Below are 23097 nucleotides of genomic sequence, written 5' to 3'. Positions count from 1 at the left end.
GTTTATTTATCTTTTCGTTTATAATACAGTAATCTCTTAATTTTCCCTGTACTTCATGGCGTTCGTCTTTATTCGTTTCCTTCTTTCGTTATGCCGAATAATTTCTTACACACTGTACAGAATAGAAAATATAACGAAATATATCGAAAAATATTAATCGGAATAATTATCGGTCACGAAGTCGAGAACGCTAGATTAGATCTTCGATTTTTTAACGTGCAAAGAGATTAAAACCGACATTAGATATGAAGAGAAAATACTCGCACGCTTACGACAGCTAATTTCGTGACTTGTTCCCGATAAGAAACAACACCGTACAGGCTACTGTGGCAAATTAGTAGACGGTCTTAAAGAGGAGCGTGACAAAAGGTCATTATGCGTGGGTTTTACGGTTGCAGGTAACCCGAAAGGTGATTGAACTCGTTCAGATTATTTGCTGCGTTAGTTTATTTAAAGCTCTCTTGCGGAATATAAAATAGGATTTATAATGTAAAGGATCAATGAGATATCAAATTATTTGAAATGTCAACTATTTGTACGTATTTCTGTGTATCTGTTTTCTATATATTTTCACAATAATAATGCTTCTTGTCATTTTTACCTTTCAGGAAGAGAATATTAGGCCCGTGAAATTGGCGATCGATAGACCTTCAGAGAAATTCTTAGCCTTTCTAGACAAGTACTACGGTCTCTCGAAGATTATTCCACAGAACAATAAATTTGTCGTTTTTCAAGGATTCTTTGACGACGGTACGTACACCTTTTTCTTCCTTAAACTTCCTCGAATCTTTAAAATTTCGTGGCACCCATTGTTTCGTTTAGAAACGACCTCAGTTACGAAAAATCAGTAAAATACGATAACGTAATTATCGCGTGCACATAATTTTTTTTACACAAAATTTCTAAAATATTAAAATATTACCCATGCGATTGGAAGAGAGAAGATGGAAGAATCGAAACCTCCATGAATTCAGAAATATTGCAGCACTTTGGTCTTACTGTACTGTACCTGTAATCGCTAGACTGCGCACGTTTATGCGGTTTAATATTTTTATTGACGTTGGTAAAGAAACGGGACTTAAATACGAATTTATTTTATCAATTAAACATCCTAACGAATGCTTTACTTTAAATAATCTGTATTTCTTTTGCAGATTGCATACATTTTACAAGTTTATGCTGCTGTAAATTCCATAAGCGCGTAGACATCCGCGCTCTGATCTTCTTTATTTTTGTGGTGTTTTACTTCGATCCGAGGACAGAAGAACAAAGTTTCGAGGTGTAAACGCTCGTTAAACAGTTACGTTTCTAATTACTTCGTCGAAGAAGTAAACTTGTCGGTTCGTTCGTTAACGACCACTATGCTAGGAATTCTCGTTAGAGCGCAGAGTAAACGCCGATCGTGTTGGTAAATCATTAACGCGCGTTAGTTGCCTCTGTTTAATTGATCGGTCATCTTATCGGTGAAATTCATCTGTTGAAATGATAAATTTAAAAAGAAATTCTTCGAAAGTTTCCGAATACGATAGAAAATGACTAGAAACAGGCCAATTTGAATTTTTAGAAAGTTTCTAAATATTCCTAAGAAGTTTCTAACTATGGCAGAGAAATATTAATCTAATAAAATGGAAGAAGATAGCTGATCATTATACGAAAGAAATTTATATCTTCATAAAATCTGTATCCGACTTTTCCTCGTAATTTTAGCTAAGAAATACATCTGAGAATAATAAATGTATAATTATCGTTTCTATAAATTTATTATACAGAATAGATACAGATACGGAGGAATAAATATTTCTCTACGAAATTATCGAATTACTTCTATGAAAGTATTTCCATATAGTAATAACTATAAAGACATATCGTCACTATGATATTATTCATTTTTAATTCATGAACAAATTCAAGATCAATCCTATTCACGCATATGCTACAATATGAGTACCATTTTTTACTGACAAACTGAAAATTTGATGAGCGTCTCGTCTTCAAGGTATCTCCATAAAGATACAAGGTAGTCTGTGAGTGCATTGTCGATCTGCTTTCAAGTTAAAGGTACGAAAATGGTGGTACGAAGGTCGAGTTTCGCCTTGTAGTTGATCCTTCGGCGCAAGTGCCCTAAATCGGTAATTCTTACCCGCTGTGGTATAAAATCGCGGTCAATGTCAACCTATGTAATGACCCTATTATGTAAATCCCTTGATCGATTCGAAGCTGTCCTTAAATGATGAATTCGCTGACTCGACATTCTGTTGATTATGAACGAGTCGATCCAATTTCCTTGACATCGGATAGCTTATGGTAGGATATGAAATTGCTCGTTTTAAATTCCTCTACGTTATGACGAGGCGGGCTCACTTGCGAAAACTAAATGATATGAACGATAAGATTGATCGATAGATAAGATGATTGTATAGCAGTAAAGCGAATTTAGTCTTATTATTGGATTAATATTGTTTTCTTAAGTTAAATTAAAATAACTGAACTGTACTATTAGGTAATAATTTTTGTGTACCGTTTTCTTCTTCTGTAATATACAGCGTTATTCAATAACATGTTTATTGGATATTTTGCAGAACGTCAGGATGTGAGGACGAATAGATACAGTTTACCTGCAAAGACCTCGATTGACATTGGTACTTCTAGCATCGTACATAACAATCTCGGGAAGAGTAGCTCTAAGTACGACATTTTATTTATAATGTTTAAAATATGTGTGTATTTTATAAATAATGTATTAAATATATATATATATAATCGTTCGTAGCCCAATGATAATATTATTTAGAGTAAGTGGATTATACTAAATTAAAAGATTACAGTATGATGATTAAATAGTAGATTTAACGATCTTATAAATATTACAAATAAGTGATATGTATATCGTTATCGTATTAACAACTTTCATCTTGGTTTCAGCTTAAATGGCGTTGCCTATTCTTCCCCCGTTTCACGCAGTTCGTTTGGTAGATACGCCGCGGCACGACCGCCTTGTTCCATGGCAAATGTAAGTACGGCATCACAGCACACCGAGGATCACCGACAAATAAGATAGATAAAAGCAAAATACCAAGCATAGCTTCATTTTACGCTGTTTTACTCTCGAAGTAGAATGCTAGACACACCAAGCTTTTGTATTAGCTATGTAACACACACACACACATGTAAACTAAACACATATTTTACATTAAGTTATTTGGATATAGCATTTATATGTGAATCGTGTAATAACTATATTTAATAATATTTTTGCACTTAAAACATTCTAATTATTAATTGCTTCGCGATAAAATTCCAACTGCATGTTTTAACACTTGTACGATAACATCGTTATAATAGCACCGTAATAACCATGACTAAAAATGCATTAACGCTTTCTTTTAGATAATCCATAACACTGCTGTGCTTGGTCCATCAGCCGAGCGTACTGGGTGAGTAAACTCAAAAGATAGTCATCGAGATTGTTGAACGATCACGCAAAAGCTGCTTACAATATTAATTAGCCTTTAATTTCTTTGTACCTATGGAGAGCGGTGAAGCCCTCTTGGATATCTGACTCGTTGAAGCTTTAATTAATCTTTCAATAGACGGATAAGTCGTTCTAAACGATGTAACGATACTATTTTCAATTATGTATATCGACTGAATTAATATTACACGTTGAATTTACTATAGAGTGATACATTGTTCATTGAAACTTTAAAATACTCAAGGTTGGTCGCTAAAGGGTTAAGGAAAACATGAATAACACGGCAATATGCGATATAAACAGCTTCCACTATTTTTACACTGAATGGTGTATATGCTACCTCTTGCCAGCGCACATTTGTACGCGCATCATATACATATTTCCTGGACCTTTCTCTTGCTTAATTTCTTCAATGTTGCCCCGAGGTTTTGGGTTGAACAAGATCGCTTCGATACTTCGATAGGCAACAAAAAATATGTAGATATCCGATTATACTGCTTCCATTAGTTAGAAAATTTCAATATTTATTTAATTATACAGTTAGGTATAGAAAAATGAACTTGCGTATTTAAATGTCACGAATTCTCTATATTAAGTCGATATTAATTCATTCATTCATCGGCTGATATATTGTAAATATTAAAATGGATAGTTTATAGCGTTTTGAGAACATTGTAAACATTGAGATATTAAAATTCTATAAAATTTTATAACAAGACATCGATATTTGGCTGTTGGAAAAGATTGTTAGAAAAGACTTAAATTTAAGATATAAGTATCATCTTATTATTTCGTCTTTAACGCACAGATACGTTTAATTTATTGAACAGGAACATTTTGTTAGATCAATTTGCGCATGTATGAATGTATGTACGTTATATTTATTTATTGTGATATGTACCGATTATTTTCAACTGGTCACTCGCACCTGTGCATATGATTAAAATATGTTCACCGGATGTGCTGCATGGACTTTATATTTATTTCCTTTTCGTTGACAGATATTAAGCGATTCCACTCCCATGAAAACACCAGTTCAATATTCCCAATATCCTCTGCACAATGGCAACACGTTCCTTTTACTCTTGTTTTCGGAGTAAGTAATTTCATTTGCGTCACTTGCAAAAATTGTGTGATCCATGCATGATTTATTTTCTTTACAAAAATATTATCATTCATTATCTCATCATATAGGCGTAAGATAATAATTTATTTGAAAAAAAAACATTTAAAAAATATATTTTATTTTCAAATAAAAACCTAATTATTCTGGTGTTTTATATTTTTTTTAAATCGATATTGTAATAACGTTTTTTTGCTTAGCATATTTATTAAAAGAATCTATAATTATTCTTTAGGCCTTAATATAATTGTTATACTTTGACAACGTAAAACTGCACGCAACAAGCAATTACGATCGTGGAATGCATGTTATTATCAAACATGTTTCCACGCATCTTCATGGGAAGTTACTTTTTCAGTGAAAAACCGAGCACGCCGGCTGCGACTCAACTGAAACCGGAACGACCACGATCGTTGAGCCTTTATTCGGAAGAAGAACAGAAGCAACGTACAAGCGAATTGTCAACAGTACCAACACCTGCTTTACCAGACTATCAACCGACTCCTTTAGCTACCATTTTACGAGAGACAGAGAAAACCGAAAAAAATATGAAACCATCACCCTCGTGTAGCCAAGAAGTAGCTGGTCCCAATCAACATACTCGATTAGATTTAAAATTTTATCATTCTCCTTTATGGTAAACGAAAACAATGGAACAATATTAGAATTATATCATCTGCATGTGCGACAAAATTAAGAACGCTTTACCTCTGATAATAAAGTATCGGAGGAAAGATAATTAATAATAAGCTTGATGAAAATTGGGCAGCTGTGGTAATTGAGGTGAACGTTATGTATTAGTTTATATGACAAGGCGAAAAACGTGTACTATAATTGTTAAAATCAATTGTTTTTACTTTCTGTGAGAACAATTAACAGATTATCATTGGCCATCGTTAATTTATACATATATCATGGGATTGCACTTTGAATAAAAGACGCAGAAACTTTTCAATACTTAGTTTACTATGACTAATAACTTGAAACATGAGGAGAAATTATAAAAGTTATAGCTCCAAAAAAATAAAATCTAAATGCTGATGATTTTTCGCACTTTTTCGAGCTCTAATTAGGTTTAGCATTCTATTGAAAAAAATATTGGAAATCTTTATGCGTTTTTAATTTGAACTCGAATACCAGTATAATAACAGAATACCTATGCTGAAAATGAATATCTAATCGATATGTTTCAATTGACTGAAACGATGATAATATTGAAATTGTTAGTAAGTTATTGTAGGAAACCAGATTAATATCGTAGTACACGACTGACGTTCATAACGTGTAGATTGCATATATACATACATATAGGCTGGCTTGTAATTTTATACGTAGATGAAAATGGTACAAGACATTTTTCATATATTACAAATGTAGCGATACGTGATTTGTACAATAAACTTATCATTCCCCTTTTTTTTACATTATATACTGAACTCTAAAGGAATCTTTTATTATTCCTTTTTAATCTCGTCGAGTTCAACATTTATTGGAACAAAGACGTTTATTACAAAATATATTTATTGATTATGCTCTACAACCTTTGTATTTTCTATTATCAGATTCGTAAAAATCTACGATATTGCTAGGACAAGGTGGAACCTGAAATTGTTGTCGATAAAAATATATTATGTGATAAGAAAATAAAAGTATATAAATATGATTGCATTATTTGGTATAAACATCTTCCATAAATTCATAATTTAAAGCATGTATCATTATATAATTAAGAACCATTTCATATCTTATCTCATAAAAATAATTAACAGTGCTTACATAAACAGTCTTGATAATAACGATATAACAAAAAGAGCACTCTATCTGACAATTACCTTTACTTTAGTATTTTCAGTATCAACTTATCTAATTTAAAAATGAATATAAAGAAATATCATATATTTCAATATCTTTCTTTGTTGCAAATGATTAATCAAACGCATAACATAAATATTATAAAAGATAACAATGATCGACATAATCTTCTATCACTGCTTAATATTATATTAAAAAAGTGAATCAATTTTAAATATCATATTCTGCACCATCTAGTTTCTCATCGGTTATCCAATATATTAAATTGGAACAAGTTTCAGATTCTAAATATAAAATGCTTACAAGCATTCCTTCGATATAACCTAGAAAAATTCCTGCAGAAATATCAAGAATATAATGCCTTCTCATTAAAAGTCTAGACAGAATTACAGCAAAGATCCATATTGATATTGATAGGAGACAAATATCAGACACGGGCCATAGATATTTAAAGAAATAAAAAATAAGTACCGACCGAGAAGCATGACCCGATGGGAACGAATACTTATCAGGTCCTAGTGAAAAAGGATCGTCGTTAACTGCTGGTCTTCTTCTTCTTATATACGCTTTCAATATGGCAATAATGATAATGTCCAATATTAAAGCTAAAAACATAATAATAATACCAGTAATGTCGATATTGAAAATTGTTTTCTTTCCTAAATATTCAATATATATATCTTGATATTTGTTCTTACCCATTAACAAATTGACTTGCATTTGATACAAATTTTTATTATTAAGAATCCAAATAAATGCAAGTATCGATGTTATCCAAGGTACTGCATGGCAAGATATCTACGCAAATAACACAATTAAAGTTAGAAACTCATGTACAAAGAAATCTGATGTTTTATATAATACTTTTGTTATATTTTTCGTATCTTGCACCAAAGTAAAAACGTACCTCTAACATCTTGTAATGCATTCTTAACTTTCTCATTAGTGGCAAATTTTCTACACATTTAACAACACTTCTTGTTAACTGGACATCACGGTCTAGTATTTTATTTAACATTGATGGAATTTCTCGTTTAGGATGCTGAAAGCGTTTAAAAAATAAATATATTTTATTATTTAATATTATGAAATATTATTAAAAAAAAAATACCTTCTCCATGGTACGTATATTACAGATTAAAAAAGTAGATCTAAAATAATTATTAACAAATCACTGATATCGTCAAACCACAGACTCAGATTCAGAATTTCTGAATTAGAAGTCGTTTTGTCCACGAACTTCTGAATTTCATTCTGAACATTTTCAGGAATTAGATATGCAAAGATGGCAGCACCAGCGTTGGAAAAAATTCGAACAATTTCAAACTGACAATTTGGCGACTTTATTGTACTTTCCGATATGACGTAAAACCTTAACTTGAAATTTCTTCAAGCTTTGTGCATATAAGAGATTATCAGCACTGTCGCGACATACGTCCTATCAATTAAAAGTTCTAGATTAACTGAATAAGGATTGAATTAACTGAATCGCTAATAAAAAAATGCAGAAAGATCAGGCGGAAACACCAAAACTGAAACGACTTAGGAGGTAAACACAAAACACTACTTTTTCTCGAGTAGTAATCTTTTATATATTTTTAGGGTACAAAAGACTTCTACACCAGAATCAGTAAAAAAGAATACAGTGGATCACATAACAAATGTTCGTGCAGGTAGTTCACACCATAGGGCAACAATGGCCCCATCTGATTTTGCTTCGCAACAGAGTAAAAATTTTACTTTGACTTCCTGTTACGTTAAAGTTCTACAAAGTTAAAATACTAAACCAATCGTACCATCTAGGTTTCCCAAAAAAGAAAATTGCATTGGATCGTACCTCGATATCCTCTATGCAATCAATGGCAGATGGAACAAAAATAATGGATTCAGAATGCAACGACATGGAGTTGAAACTCCTTTACGATCAGTATTTACAAAAGATTATGACAGAAATAATTCTAAAAAAGAAAACAGAAGAAAAGGAGAAATTGTTTTTATCTCAGCTGGCCACGATAGCCAAGGAATATGATCACAACGAAGAGAAATTGTTTAAATTAAAAACTAGAGAAAGAGATATAATAAATTTAACCAAGATACAAAATGAAATTGATTCTCAAATTCTAGATGTGAATAATTGCACTAGTAAATATTACCTAAATACCATCTTTTCGCGTATCACTGAATTACCTACATGTTTCTAAATAATTAAACTTGTTATGATTACAGGAGGAGAAGAGAATAAACTATTAGAGAAAATTCTATCGCAGTTACATAATCTTCTAAAACCTCTGGATATACTTCGTTGCGATAATATAGTTCTTCCTGAGACACCCGAGGAGTGGGAAGAAACAAAACAAGCCTTGAAATCGTGTTCAGAGAGTTTAAAGTCTATCGTAGATTTAATTGGAACAAAAATTGAATCATATCAAAGCGTTAATGAGGGGATTAAGCAGTTTGTGCGTACTTTAAATAATATTAAAGATCATCAAAGAAGGTATAAAATAACAAATTCTCTGCTCTTTGATAATTATTTTGTATAGTACAATCACTGACGTAATATCCCTGTTCTTACAGATTAGAAAAAGAACTTTACGAGTTGCAAGCTCTTACATTGAAATCTGCATCCTTGACCTTAATGTAGAGCCAAAATTGATAGGTACTAAATCATACGTAATGCTGCGATATTAGATCATTTAAAATATTTCATATATTTGAGAATTACTTGTAATATTTATAAGATTTATAAGAGAAGGGTTGCTAATTATCACGATTATATATTTACAATATGGATTAAATCAGAATTCTATTTAAATTTTGGATATTATTTTTATATGCAAAGAAAATAAAAATATTCATCAATTTTTTACAGAAATTCGATGATTTCACTTTCTGAAGAATATTATTGTATATATACATATATATATATATATATATGTACATATGATAATTGAAGCAAATGTCGCCATACTTTGGAAATTAATAAAAATAATTAAATTAACGTCACTATAATTACGCTACAACGTCGATTGTATTTGATCTACATGAAGCACGAAGGAGATGATGGGGTAACACGGGAAGAAAAACTACAATTCTTTCCGGCGTAATTAAGGGTACCTATCTTTATAAAATTTCTCGATACACGATACACCCTTAAACGAGGATAGCGCTGCAGACGGAATTTCTTTGAAATCAGCTCACATTCGCTGATTGGCGAGCTAGAAGATGGGGCTGGAGGCGCGTGTAAGTACGCATGACCGCGACCTCTCGCCATATTTAATTTTTCCCAAATTTTGCGAGTCGATGTCATAAAGAAAATCAAAAGAACAAAGATCATTCACGCGTGAATGATGAATCGAAGGGACTCGTATACAGCGGCGAGACGTCCTCGTTGAAGAATTCGAAGACATCGCGATGGAAGGAGCGCGGCGCAGGTCGCGTAACTCGCGTGCATCCAACCCCCGCGGATTTTTCCTCGCCCGCGCGCGATTTTATTCTGCGCATGGAAAGCAATTTTGCCCAATCATAAATAGGGCTATTGTGGGGGGATGGTGTATGCTGCTGGCGCATTTCATACATCCGAGTGTAATGGTAACCAGATAGAGGCGTCGCGCGGGGCTATCGGCCGGTTAGCATCGTAAATACTTACTACTTACTTCCGGTGAAAAATTTCGTCTCCCTTTACCTCGTTCTTTTTTCCCTCGTTCCGTTTCACCCCTATCTTTATCGCACCGTTATTTTTTTTTCTAGTTTCCCATCTGTCTCTGTCTATCCCATGCCAGTTTTTTTTTCTTTCTCTCTCTCTTTCTCTCTCTCTCTCTCTCTCTCTCTTTCTTTTTCTCTCTCTCTCTCTCTCTCTCTCCCTCTCGCGCGCGGTACTTTTTTTCTCGCGGCGTGGAAAGCTTACGTATGACGTACTCTGTGCACGGAACGGAAGTAACACGGCGTGATGCACGACACGTCGAACGCGCGCGCGCTCTCTCGTTTTCTCTCTCTCTTATGTGCGTGTATGTGTGCTGCGATAAATCGTGTTTGTGCGTGTAGCGTACACGGCCGAGCGAGTGATCTGTGACGTCAGTGGTCCGATCGGTTGTCACCTGTCAAGTCAAGCTCGTATCCCTCGAAGTCTTACCTCGAAACTTTCTCACTCTCTCTCACGTATCCTTCTCTCACTCCGATGTAAGCCTTCTTGGCTCTCCTCTCGTCTCCTCTTTTCCACCCACACACGCGCGCTTCCATCCCTAACCGCATTTCTATCTCTTGCCCTCTTACTTTTGCTCTCTCTTTTATCCCGTTGCACTCATACTAACCAGCCTCGTGCCGACCACGCAATCCGATCCATTTCCCTCCCCCTGCTGTCTCCCTCTGCTCCGCGAGAACCAGCATTAACCCCCTCTCTGCTTAACCCTCGCGGTTCCTCCCTCTCGCCCTGTCGTTTCTTCCGTCCACCCGCCTTCTCCCCGTATTTGCTCCCCCTCCCCTCCTGTTCTCTCATCACTGTGCCAGCTTCCATCCTTGCCCACCCATTTTCTCTCACTCTTTTCAGTCGGTAGAACCAGTGGCGTAGCCAGCTGCGAGATTTCTCTCTTTGCCGCGAGAGAATCGTTTCCATTCGTCGTAAGATACATCTTGGCGAGACAGCCGATATCAGCCGATGTGACGTTCATTCGTAACCGATATATGTAGAAAAAAGGACCGGATAATAGTTGTACATGTAAAAGAGAAAAGCTACGCGATATACTATTCGTGTATCTGGTATCTGTTTATTGGACGATTCGAGGTACACGGTCGTATTCCCTGGTATACTACTACCGTACCGTAAAAGAGTTGGCCAAAGGGAATGGAAAACGGAGCACGTACTCGAGCTACACCACTGGTCAGCTGCGTGTATCTATTCGTCCATCTCTTTCGAGCTTCGAAAGTGCTCTCTTACCGCGGCCTTCCCTTTCCCCGCTGTCCAGGCTGGTAGCAGCCACCCCCGCGCGCACGTTTCGCCCTTCCTGGTCGCCTCTCTGTCGGGCCGAAAAGCATCGCTTTGAAGCAGCGAGAGCGCGACTGGCACCCACACCGACTCTGCCCCCGCCCTCCCTTCCCACCCACTTGGCGTTGGTCGCCGGGCTTGCCACCCACCGATATACATCCCGCTCGCTCCGCTCGCCGCGACGACCGCAGACACAAAAACAATAACAAATCGATTCGCGAGGGCAATGGGAAGGGGTCAACGAGAGGTAGGACGACGAAGAAGAGAGGCAGGGGGAGGGAGATCGGGGTAGCTCTGTACGTATGTCTCTCTCTATCTCTTTGGCTTCTCCCTTCGTCCCACTCCCGTTCTCTTTCCCTCTCGTTCCCTCCCTCGTCCCTCTTTCTGGATATTGTATAGAGAACGTTATGCTAAAGTATGCATGCACGAGGGTCGGTCCAATGGTCAGGAATCTCGCGAGTTCGTTCTGCGGCAGCACGTATCCGGACGTATTTCTCCGTACCCCGTCCGTGCCTCGTGAGGGAGAGTCCGCGTGCACGTTACACTCGTGTACCGCCGGTACTGCGTAACTTCCGGTCGACCGGTAAACCTCCAAGGATCGGCTGTGCTTCTTCGTACACATAGTAATAGAAAAGCTCGGGGTGAAGCGTGCCCGGGCGATGATTTACCGTAATGACGATCGGCCTGAATCGCGGTAGGCCACCGGACGGGCATCCGTAAGAAGGAATCTTTCATTATGCTTCATTGGTTGATCTTTTTTCAAATTTTTGTTTTTACCCGTTGCTCGATGTTGGATATACCGTATATACACGCGTAGCTTCCAGGATGTTCATTCGTTTCCTTGTCAGTTTAATCAGCTTGTTTGCTCGAGACTCAGCAAAATCGCCTTTTCTCGTTCGTTTGGACAATTGTTTCTTCTTCTTCTTCTTCTTTGTCTTATTATTATTATTATTATTATTATTATTATTGTTATTGTTATATGTTGTTTGTTCTTGTTTGTTTCTCGTTTCTCCTTTTCTTTTTCTACTCGTTATTAGTGTAAGATCGCTGTTATGCTAAAAGTTACATTTGCATGATGTGTATTATTTTTATGACACGATCGATATTAGCAATTGACACTAACGTTGGAAACGATGGCGATGTTTTTGATTTTCGATATTAACGATTTTTACTTAGCGTCCCGATGTCTCCGCGTTTCTCGCTAGGATTTTGTTCCAGTTTAGTTGCTATTTAACAAAGTTTTATCTTCGAGCTTCTCGTTTTGTTTTTCTGTTACGTAAATGGTAGCGTAGATCGGGAGAGCCGATCGTAAAGGACTTCTTTTTCTAACTGAAACGCAATTTCAGTCGTTCGGTACGCGCAGTGTAGATCTACCGTTCGGAGAAGTTACACCGATTTCCACGACATAATGTCGCGATACACAAGATCGCAGTATCGTACTTTGCGTTGCCAAATATTTTTCCAATCAAATTCTTTGAATATTTCCGACGAGACAGCTTTCCACTCGAATTTATTTGCTTAATTCGTCTCGCGTCTTTATTAAATACTCTCCGCGGCAAAAATTTGTTAACCGAAATAATAATAATAATAATAATAATAATTATTATTATTATTATTATTCACCACGTTTTCCAGTTTATTCGTCGAGATTCTCTTTGCTTTTAAATCCGACCAATTTCACGTGGACCATCATGGTGTCGTCATTTTACGCTGCAAACTAACGCGCTCGTTCCAGCAAATTACGTCGGAAAAGCCTACAATACTATCGCGTTAACTATTCAAGAATCTCGCGTACGATCGTTTCGAATAACAATACAACTTTTTAATTCTCCTCTTTTGTCGCGGAATTCGTATTTATGTCAGTCGTGTGACGCGATTCCGGTTGGAAAATTATTCTGGAAACATTATCCGTGAAAAGAAGCGGAAATTCAATAGATGTTGGCTGAATAAAATATTTGTTTGCATTATTACTACTTGATTTATGAGATAATGCGCAGAATACCGCAAATGACGGCGACAAATAATATATTTCCTCGTTTCGCTACGTTCGTTACGTTCGTCGAAGCAGCCTGACGCGCGCACGGCGAATCGATAAATTGTTTAACAAATAACCCCATCTGCAAAGGATATTTTCAACGTTATTTCTTTAATTCTTCCTTCCTTCTCGTATTTTCAAAATATCGTTCACCCGCCATTACACGTTCCGTGTTTCGTCATGTTACGTTCGATGTCAGCGAGCAATTATTAATTCGAACGTATAAAATCGTCTTGCTGGCATATCCGAGTGCGAGAGAGGAGCCGATCGATCGACTTATTAACGGAGATATTTGTCGCGTTATTTTTACGCGAATTCGCTCGACGGACGAACGACGAGAGGGGATAGACGAAGCACCGACGTAATCAGAAGTCCGCCGGTTGTTTTGGAAATTTTTTAACCGGAACGGTCATTAAAATGATTACTGTTTCCCCTGCACGGTTTCCGCGTAGCGACGAACGCGTGCACCAACTTTCGCAAATAATGAGTTTTGAACTCGTCCATCGCCGGATCTATTTATTAAACATTACAAAATGCGCTGCAATTAAGTGGCGCGCTTCAGGCTATCCCATTCAAACTCCTATGCTCGAGTTCGTTTCGTTTACCTTTTCTTCTCTTTTCCTCCGTCGTTCTTTCGTTTCTCTTTTTTTTTTTTTTCAGACATTTTCAGATAAAAATTAAAGACGGACTACGCGGATAAATAGCAAGTTAAACATCGCGCGATGAACAATTCCGCTCGACGATTAATCGTAAACGAAATCAAAGAAACACGTAGCAACGGTTTCAAACCGACAGGATCTTTCGTTTTCGTTTGGTGATTTTTCATATTTTTTTCAGCTGAATTTTCACGTTGCGCACGGTCGAACGCAATTTCATCTTTAACTTCGATGCTTGTCCCGTTTCACAGACGAATTCTGAAATTGCAAGCGTTTCCGCGTATCTCATTACGAAAATTTATCGTAATCCCCACACTCCACTTTGTCCCGATTCGTTCAAAAGCTCGTTCCCTCCGCGGATGAATATTATCTTCGTTAATTTATTAAGTATCACGTGGAAGGCACGACACGCGAAAGCAAACGTATTAATATGCGCGCGATAATTACGATACCATTGTGCGTAGCTTCGAGTTGTTCCCATCGGCTATCGATATCTTCCTGTGTTGTCTCTATTTCTCTCCCCTTTTGCTCTCGTTCTTCTCCGTCCCACGGTACTCTTTTACTTGTCTTTCGCGAATTTCTTACCTTATAATTACGCTGCGAACAGTATTTCGATAAACCGTCTTCTGGTAGATATTCGGTTGGCAACTAAGTGACTGCGGATTTTGGCATTAGATGGTAATGACAAAACCCGCAATCACTCGGTTGCCAACACGATACATCGGATCGATCAAACGTGTACATCAGCCGGCGAAATCGTTCGAGTAAACTCGTTTCCAAAAATCTTTCACGAGTTCGCTGCGTCTATACGTAATACGAAAGTTTTTTCAAATTTCTCTCGCGCGATAACGTTTCACGCGAATCTAGAATTTTACGTAGCAGTTGTAGGATATTTGGTACGTTTCGATTAATCGATTCCATCCATTGCGTTAATAATTCTCCACTGTCTGCCACATTTATTATACAGGGTGGTTGGTAACTGGTGGTACAAGCGGAAAGGGAGTGATTCTACGCGAAAAAAGAAGTCGAAAACGTAGAATAAACATTTTTCGTTCGAGGCTTTTTTTTCGAGAAAATCGACTTTGAATTTTCGCTCGGTACGCGCGCTGTACGTTATACGTACGGATCTCATTGTAGATCGCTGTCTCGATGGAAAAATGAAAAAAAAATTTTTATTCTATATTTTCGACTTCTTTTTTCGCGTAGAATCACCCCCTTTCAGCTTGTACCATCAATTACCAACCACCCTGTATATCTTTAAGGTGGCATTCACAATGCATACTATACGTTTTTTTCAAATTAAATATACGTTCACAATAAATATCTTCCGTAAAGGTTTGCGGATTTGTTTCGAGGGCCAGCGACGTAATCTCGACAGTCTTATCTCGTTAGAGAAGAAATGAAATTTGAAAACGTTACACGCGATACGTAGAATCGCGTACATGAAAAATGTTCCACTCGTAAGCAATCGAGTACTTTGACTGTAAATTTCTATTAGTGCGCGAGCCTCTGGGAAGTTAAATCGATCAACTCCGTCTTTTATCTGAATCTCTCACCTGCGTAAGCGCGTCATTAATATTCGATTCTCGGAAAACAAATTACTTACGTCCTCGAGTTCGTCCATTACAAGAAGATGACGTACAAACGATAGGAAATTTCGAGACAATTTTCAAAAATTCGCTTTCCTCTGCTTTTCAATTTCTAATCACCACGATTTATACATCGAGATTCGGTTAACCGAGAAATTTATACGATCGATTGTTTCGACGAGTTCGAATAAATTTCGTCCTTGGGATATTTCGAACGATGCCTAAATTATCGAGCTACCGCAAGACTTTATATTTTATTAAAGAATCTAATTCTATTTCGGGTAATGTCATCTATCGTTCAGCCGGCTCTGATTTCGACTAGCGAGAACGTTGCATAGACAGTGTGCATAGGTAGCGGGAAGCAAACAAAAATGAATATCGTCTTTTCCATTATCCGTGTCTATTTCAAACTCCCCTTAATCGACTATCGGCGGAAGTTTGAAAATAGTCTATCCAGCGTGATCGAATCAACCGATTCGTGGTGTTATTTAAAATCCTTTGTACCTCGATTTGGTATCACGATACCGAAGAGGTTGCGGGGCAAAAGTAGGATACCGTGGCCAAGTGTTCGTTGATCTGGTTAACAAGTACGCCGCGATACGGGGCGTACAAAGCGGCTCGCGAAAGTATCGCGATACCTTTACAAGCTTCTTACGCGTGTAAAAGATTTCGGAATCTCATTAGCTCCGTAACGAGACGCGACGATCGGGATTACGTTTCGATAAATCAAGTTTGATAGAAATTTAGAAACGTAAGAGAACAGAGGAGATATTTCTAAAGACACACTGTAGAAAGATATTTATTGGAAATACACGCTTCGTAAGAATAGTACAAATACCACGATGCTGGAGTTTAGTTCACTGTTCGCCATATCGATAAGCCACGTTATTTAGCGAGTCTATCTTTAGCGTTAGTTACACGTTTGATCAAGAACACCGTTTGCGTGCTACGCGTTCGCCAAGCGTACGTTTGCAACAATCGTCTTGCGACTTCTACCCGCGTTGCCCGATTTCTTTCGATATTTTAGTATCACAGTGGCGATCTTCGTGAACCAACGTCGTCCAACGAAAATGTTCGTATAACGCGCATGCCATACATCGATAAATAGATCTGTGTGACGAGTGTTCGAACGCTTTCGCGAGTCCGCTGTTCCTTCGCCACGCGGTTGCCACGTAACGTCGAATAAAATGATCGAGGATCACTGGACCTATTTGTCTCGTGGCGATAAATACCAAGGTGCTGGAGAAATCGGTCGCACCGGTTAACGCGTTAATAATCGGTGCTTGCAGATGGAATATGGGATCTGGAGTTTTCACGCCGCGGGTGAACTTTGGGGTGACCCGCGTCTCGCCCGAAGGCACCCGATTCTACCATCAAGCGCGACACAGTTGCTGCCGAGAGCCGCGTTCGCCCTGAGCGGACTCCACCGACCGGACATGGTGCCGTTGCCGTTGACCTCTGCCGGGCCGCCGTACGGACCTATGGAATTGGTGACGAAAAGGGACGGTGAACGAGTCGCGGAGGAGAACGAGGAGAAGGAAGAGAAACAGGACGACGACGAAGGGAACACCGATCGAGCCGACGAGAACGATAATCAGGTATAATTTAGGATTATAATTCTTTTTTTTTTATTTGGTAGACCTTTTACGATCGACTCTCATTGAGAATCGTTGAGGTTGTTAGATGTATGAACAGAGAAACGCGTGGATAAATTGTAAAGTAGAAAATGTATTTTAATGCAGAAGTGTAAGTACTAGTAGGAATATAATTTGAGCTGGTGCCGATCCGCACGCTAGCAGTGTTACCCTATAGCTGAAAACCCATCGTCGCGTAAACTTGAGGGTTGGTTGATAAAATAAAAATAGTTGAGTCGTAACACAACTATTAACTTTGTGTTAATTAAACTTTATTATGAATTCAGCAATCACAATGTAACACACACTGAATTAACATAAATCACAATTCACTACAACCACGTTATGTAAGACTTAGTTACAACGATACGTTAAGTACGCGACTGTTACAAGGGTAGAGACCGGTATAGATACGTCGACTATTCTAAGGATACAGAATAAGTGAGTTTTACCGACGATACTGTCACGTAAATTTAAGGGTTGGTTGATGAAATAAAATAGCTGAGTCGTAACACAACTATTAACTTTGTGTTAATTAAACTTTATTATGAATTCAGCAATCACAATGTAACACACACTGAATTAACATAAATCACAATTCACTGCAACCACGTTATGTAAGACTTAGTTACAACGATACGTTAAGTACGCGACTGTTACAAGGATAGAGACCGGTAAAGATACGTCGACTATTCTAAGGATACAGAATAAGTGAGTTTTACCGACGATACTGTCACGTAAATTTAAGGGTTGGTTGATGAAATAAAATAGCTGAGTCGTAACACAGCTATTAACTTTGTTTTAATTAAACTTTATTATGAATTCAGCAATCACAATGTAACACACACTGAATTAACATAAATCAAAATTCACTCCAACCACGTTATGTAAGACTTAGTTACAACGATACGTTAAGTACGCGACTGTTACAAGGATAGAGACCGGTAAAGATACGTCGACTATTCTGAGGATACAGAATAAGTGAGTTTTACCGACGATACCGTGTCTGAGGAAAGCTAGGGATGGGTGTGTCCAAGGACACGGGACTATCGGATTTGTCGATGACAATTTTGATTAGGGAAGCTAGGACAGTAGACACCGTCTCCGATTGGATAATAAGACGGTTGGTGGACCAGGAAGGGTTTTAGCCGTCCTCGTGAGAAAGTCGCTAACGGAACGTACCAGACGCGAGGAGAAACTAACTTTCCGTGTTAACCCATAGTAAACGATAAAGGTAAAAGGAAACTTAAGACAAGAGATACTCGCTCGGTCCGAAGGACCTTAACTATGAAAATTCCAAGACCCCCGGTGGGTACTTAGGACTATCGAGGGTACGCGCCAAGGATGTGCAGACATCCGGGCGCCATCCTGTCCGCGGTGTGTGACCTGGTCTCCGATGTGAATCGACGTTACACCATCGTCGCCTGTCTACCGTCTATGGTCTGCCTTCGTCCCAGTCTATCGTCTGTATCGTCTGCTTCGGTGCTTGAGAAAAGTAAAAAGATCAGACGTAGAGTTTTCTTAGAAGTGGTGACCACTTCGACAAGAATTATAAGTAAATTATTTTGGCGTGGTACCGTAACTTGCATTATAAGAGTTTATAGTATGTTTGGTTCTAGTTGAATCTAATGCTTCGATCTAAAGGGTAATGTCTTTTTAGTCTGCGGATCTGACCCGTCGTGTCGAGTAATTTACTTTGTAATTGAGTAACTAATGGGTTTTGGTTGTTGTTAATTCTTATATTATATCTGTTACTGAATTTCGATATTTCTTCTTTAACTGTAGGTATCTTAAGGTCGCGATGTATTGTTTCGTTGGTAACATTTATATTTCTTCGAAAGTTCGGTACGCGGTAGGTGTCGTATCGTGTGAGGTTCGAAACGATGGACGTAAGTTGTAATTAGTTTATTTACGATAAATGGATTAAACAGATGTAGATTAAACAGGAAACGATGGTTGTTTAACGTCAACTAATCACAATAACGTATTACAATTAAGACAACTAGATAGTTCATTTGCAACTCTCGTCGCCACGGATCCAACGCTCTCTCGACAACGCTGGTGTCACGTATGAGACACAAGAAACGAAGAAACCAACCACCGGTGATCTCGCGTCGTAGTTCGAACGTTTCACGAATAAGGTGAAGAAATTGAACTTCGTATACGATAATAGAATTTATTATGCGAATCCAACAGAGTGACGGTTCAAAGTGTTACAACAGAATGATTGAAAGTGTTACGAGAGACTGGGACGAGCGCTTATTTTAGAGGGTTTCTTTTACTGAGATTTAGTTCCTCTGGAGGGGTTGTCGTCTGGTGTGTCACGTAAAATCTCAAGTCACAATTCAGATTATAAAGAAGCAAGAAGGTTGAGCCGAAACACGATTATTAACTTTCTTTTTATTACACTTCATTATGCGCTTGATAGTCACAATTGAGTATACACTGAATCGACACGTATAAATTACGCTTTACTCTAACAACTTCGTATAAATTAAGTAGGCGACTGATCTAAGGATAGAAACCCGGTGAAGAGACGTTAACTGTTGGGAAGATGGAAAATCGGTAAAGTTTAGTGACGATGTTGTGGCTAGCGATGGGTGGGTCTAAGGACACGAAAAGAGCTAAGTTTTCATTAGGAGAGCGAGGGAAATAGACTTCGCCGTCAATTGGCTGATTTTCTAGGTTGCTGGGTGAGGAAGGGTGCTAACCGTCCTTGAGAGAAAGTTGCTAACGGAAGATACCGAACGTGAGAAAACTAACTTTCCCGTATCTTCCGGTAGTAGACAAAAATGTAAAGAACACTCGAAATAGAAGATGCTTGTTTTTGGTCTGAAGGATCTTAACCATGAAAATGCCAAGATTTATGGTAGGTCCTTGAGAATATCGAGGATTCGTAGCAAGGATGTGTAGACATTCGGTTGCCATCCTGCCCTCGGTGTGCGACCTCTGGTCTCTGATGTGGATCCAGATGTGGTTGATGTTACAGGTGTATATCAGAGACGCATTCCGTTACTATTTGGTCATTGTTTCGATGACTGTGGCATGCAGGATGTTTAGCCTATGCCAATTACTGTTTCTGAGCTAATTACTGGTCTTCTTGAGCGTGTGACACTAACAATACTCTCTGGCACACTCTCTGGCTTCTCAACTCACACCGACTGTTAATTCGTTTTTGTCCCTTAGCAACCTCTTGTCCTTTGTCTTAGTCTCGTGCCTTTTGTCACAGCCCCACTACGCACGTGTTCCGCGACCCCTTGTTTATAATTCGCCCGATACCCCCCACAGGCTCCTCCTCTTTGATACTACGATACTATAAACAGGTATCGATATAGGCGACGGCGAAGTTTCTATTTTGTTGCTTTACTTTTATTCCATAGTTGTGTCTTATACCATAGCTGTGTTCGTTCAACGATAATCGATGGATTATATTTCGTTGAAATTTGGTTGTACGGCAGATATGGTACGTGTAGGGCTTCGAAATTTCAAGTAGCGTTTAGAATAATATGAGGCGGTTGGTGAAGGTGTCCGTGTTAGAAATTAATCTTGGAATTAAGATTAATAATCTGTGGAAGACACAATGTTTGTGTTGAAATAATATAATGTGATATTTATTAAACAATTATTACAAGAATTATAAATGTGCGTTCTGGAATGTAGACAGTTGGCTAGTTATTCACAGACTGACTGGCTTAGTGACCCATGGCCCTTGAAAAGGTTTAGAGCCCCACTCTCTATGCAGTAATGAGTGTGACCTGTGTGGGTGTCCGCGTGGCGTCACATGTGACACAGAACCTTCTAGTAGCTTCTCGACGTGCCCATCTAGAATGTTCCATCCATATCCTCACGCTTCTTCCGGCGAATTTTCGAAAGAGCATGCACGTGCTAGCCGCCGTGGTGCATCTCACGAACGCACGCTAGTGGGGACGGCGCTGGGCAACGAAGGGAAGAATCCGTACGATCAATTACCTTATCCGCGTGCGATTGATATCGTTGTATACCAACAGTCCGCAAGAAATTCTCCCGATGTTCAACAAGAAAGGTTTATTAAACTACTGAACAGTCAACGATTAACGATCAACGATTAACAATCGAGAGTTAATAATCACGTATCTCGAATTGTGTTTGCTTCGCTATGACGCTAAACCTTTGGCACTTCGCAGCTCGGAGCACAATGAATCTTTTGTTCGAAACCAAACGGATTCTTTTCTTCGTCGTCCCTCGATATTGTCACGTAATTTTTAGGGTTGGTTGGTGTAAATAAAATATAGTTGAGTCGTAACACAACAATTAACTTTGTTTTAATCAACCTTTATTGTGAATTCACCAATCACAATGTAACACGCACTGAATTAGCATAAATCACAATTCACTCCAACCACGTTATGTAAGACTTAGTTACAACGATACGTTAAGTACGCGACTTATAAGGGTAGAGACCGATATAGATACGTTGACTATTCTAAGGATACAGAATAAGTGAAGTTTTACCGACGATACCGTGTCTGAGGAAAGCTAGGGGTGGGTGTGTCCAAGGACACGGGACTATCGGATTTGTCGATGACAATTTTGGTTAAGGAAGCGAGGGCAGTAGACACCGTCTCCGATTGGATAATAGGACGGTTGGTGGACCAGGAAGGGTTTAGCCGTCCTCGCGAGAAAGTTGCCAACGGAACATATCAGATGTGGAGAAAACCAACTTTCTAAGCTAACACGTGGTAGACAATAAACGTAAAGGGAAATCTAAGACAGGAAATACTCGCTTGGTCCGAAGGACCTTAACTATAAAAATGCCAAGGCCCCTGGTGGGCACTTAAGACTATCGAGGGTGCGCGCCAAGGATATGCAGACATCTGGGTGCCATCCTGTCCGTGGTGTGTGGCCTGGTCTCTGATGTGAATTGACGTTACAATATCCTCGCTACGCGCGCGTTTATTAGAAGTCCGCGACGGTTGCCGCGTATGCATTCTTGCGAATATTCGGCGAAGGAACCGTAGGGATATCGATGGTACATTAGGTCTTACGCTTTGAAGGTACAGCGCTTTGTGTCGCGAAGCCGTTGGAAAGTTGCGTGGTCGAGTGCCGCCACAAATAGATAGAATTTGCAGTATCGTAAGTAGATAGGAAAGATTTGCGTTATCAGATAGGTAGGTAAATTTTTTTCTTTTTTATTATTTAATTTATACTTTACAATTTGTCCAGCTGGACATTTGGCAAATTTTTCTAACTTAATTGATAAGTAACACGTGGATGGCTAACCCCAGTGAGATACCATCTTCGAATTTGATTATTTTATTTCTTTAGTGAGGTGAGTGTTTGTTTGCTAAGTTATGTACCTTTGAGGTAGGTAAATGGCGAAGATTTATACTTCTTGTTTGGAATTTGGATGCAACGTATGACGTCCGCGCGGCTGAGAACCATAGTTGCATATAATTGTGAATGTTATAAACAGATAAATAGAGGAGGTTCGGGGAAAATTGGAAAAATATGTTTACGTATGGATATAACATCCTATGGAACTTTTCTATCCCTTTGACGTATTGTGAGTATATACAGGGTGGTTGGTAACTGGTGGTACAAGCGGCAAAGGGGGTGATTCTACGAGAAAAAAGAAGTCGAAAATGTACGTTATTCGAAGAAGACGTTATTCTTTTAATTTTTAAAATTTTTATTCTACATTCTCGACTTCCTTTTTCGCGTAGAATCACCCCCTTCCCTCTTGTACCACCAGTTACCAACCACCACCCTGTATAATACCTTAAGACATATTTCGGGTGAACGATTCGTAACGTTTTAGA

The 23097-nt window shown here is 38.4% G+C and overlaps 4 protein-coding genes across 12 annotated transcripts in view; 3 read left to right on the top strand and 1 right to left on the bottom strand.

Moving 5' to 3' along the window:
• Positions 1–6022, top strand: part of LOC126872280 (alpha-tubulin N-acetyltransferase-like) — a 29844-nt gene extending 23822 nt beyond the window's left edge. The window contains exons 4-8 of the mRNA XM_050632011.1: positions 609–750; positions 2580–2685; positions 2923–3010; positions 3388–3434; positions 4954–6022. Coding sequence (XP_050487968.1) covers positions 609–750; positions 2580–2685; positions 2923–3010; positions 3388–3434; positions 4954–5236 — 666 coding nt within the window. The 3' untranslated portion in view covers positions 5237–6022. The remainder of the gene's footprint in view (positions 1–608; positions 751–2579; positions 2686–2922; positions 3011–3387; positions 3435–4953) is intronic.
• Positions 5541–10683, bottom strand: LOC126872484 (polyisoprenoid diphosphate/phosphate phosphohydrolase PLPP6). Of its 3 annotated transcripts, none has more exons than XM_050632507.1 (4): positions 10537–10683; positions 7315–7449; positions 7106–7205; positions 5541–7012 (listed from the first exon to the last, which is right to left on the bottom strand). In XM_050632507.1, exons 2-4 carry the CDS (start codon positions 7423–7425, stop codon positions 6618–6620), a joined length of 606 nt encoding a protein of 201 aa, XP_050488464.1. In that variant the 5' UTR covers positions 7426–7449; positions 10537–10683; the 3' UTR covers positions 5541–6617. The 3 variants fall into 3 exon arrangements, with proteins under 3 accessions (XP_050488464.1, XP_050488474.1, XP_050488455.1); XM_050632517.1 differs by lacking the exon at positions 10537–10683 and adding an exon at positions 10054–10497; XM_050632498.1 differs by lacking the exon at positions 10537–10683 and adding an exon at positions 7519–8329.
• On the top strand, positions 7815–9270 carry LOC126872391 (uncharacterized). The gene is made up of 5 exons (XM_050632296.1): positions 7815–7956; positions 8010–8134; positions 8211–8549; positions 8634–8901; positions 8982–9270. The coding sequence occupies exons 1-5, from the start codon at positions 7910–7912 to the stop codon at positions 9046–9048; spliced, it is 846 nt and encodes a 281-aa protein (XP_050488253.1). The 5' UTR covers positions 7815–7909; the 3' UTR covers positions 9049–9270.
• LOC126872162 (GDNF-inducible zinc finger protein 1-like) overlaps positions 9501–23097 on the top strand; it is a 25285-nt gene continuing 11688 nt past the window's right edge. For 2 of the 7 annotated variants that reach the window (XM_050631804.1, XM_050631802.1), the window contains exons 1-2: positions 9501–9647; positions 16955–17263. In XM_050631804.1, the coding sequence (XP_050487761.1) occupies positions 9630–9647; positions 16955–17263 (327 nt within the window). In that variant the 5' untranslated portion in view covers positions 9501–9629. The other 5 variants (XM_050631819.1, XM_050631809.1, XM_050631829.1 and 2 more) reach the window with 5 other exon arrangements.

Source organism: Bombus huntii, chromosome 1, assembly GCF_024542735.1.
Source record: "Bombus huntii isolate Logan2020A chromosome 1, iyBomHunt1.1, whole genome shotgun sequence".
NCBI classification, from domain to species: Eukaryota; Metazoa; Arthropoda; class Insecta; order Hymenoptera; family Apidae; genus Bombus; species Bombus huntii.
The sequence above is the reverse complement of the archived record's forward strand: the minus strand, read 5'-3'. Positions and strand labels throughout refer to the sequence as shown.

Excerpts from the sequence above, each read along its gene's own strand:
- LOC126872484 (XM_050632498.1), bottom strand. Across the intron at positions 7,206-7,314 it reads TGCATTACAAGATGTTAGAG|ATATCTTGCCATGCAGTACC; the intron begins GTACGTTTTTAC and ends TTATTTGCGTAG. Across the intron at positions 7,013-7,105 it reads GCAAGTCAATTTGTTAATGG|CTTTAATATTGGACATTATC; the intron begins GTAAGAACAAAT and ends TTATGTTTTTAG.
- LOC126872391 (XM_050632296.1), top strand. The coding sequence starts at position 7,910 with ATGCAGAAAGATCAGGCGGAAACACCAAAACTGAAACGACTTAGGAG. Across the intron at positions 7,957-8,009 it reads AAACTGAAACGACTTAGGAG|GGTACAAAAGACTTCTACAC; the intron begins GTAAACACAAAA and ends ATATATTTTTAG. Across the intron at positions 8,902-8,981 it reads ATTAAAGATCATCAAAGAAG|ATTAGAAAAAGAACTTTACG; the intron begins GTATAAAATAAC and ends CTGTTCTTACAG.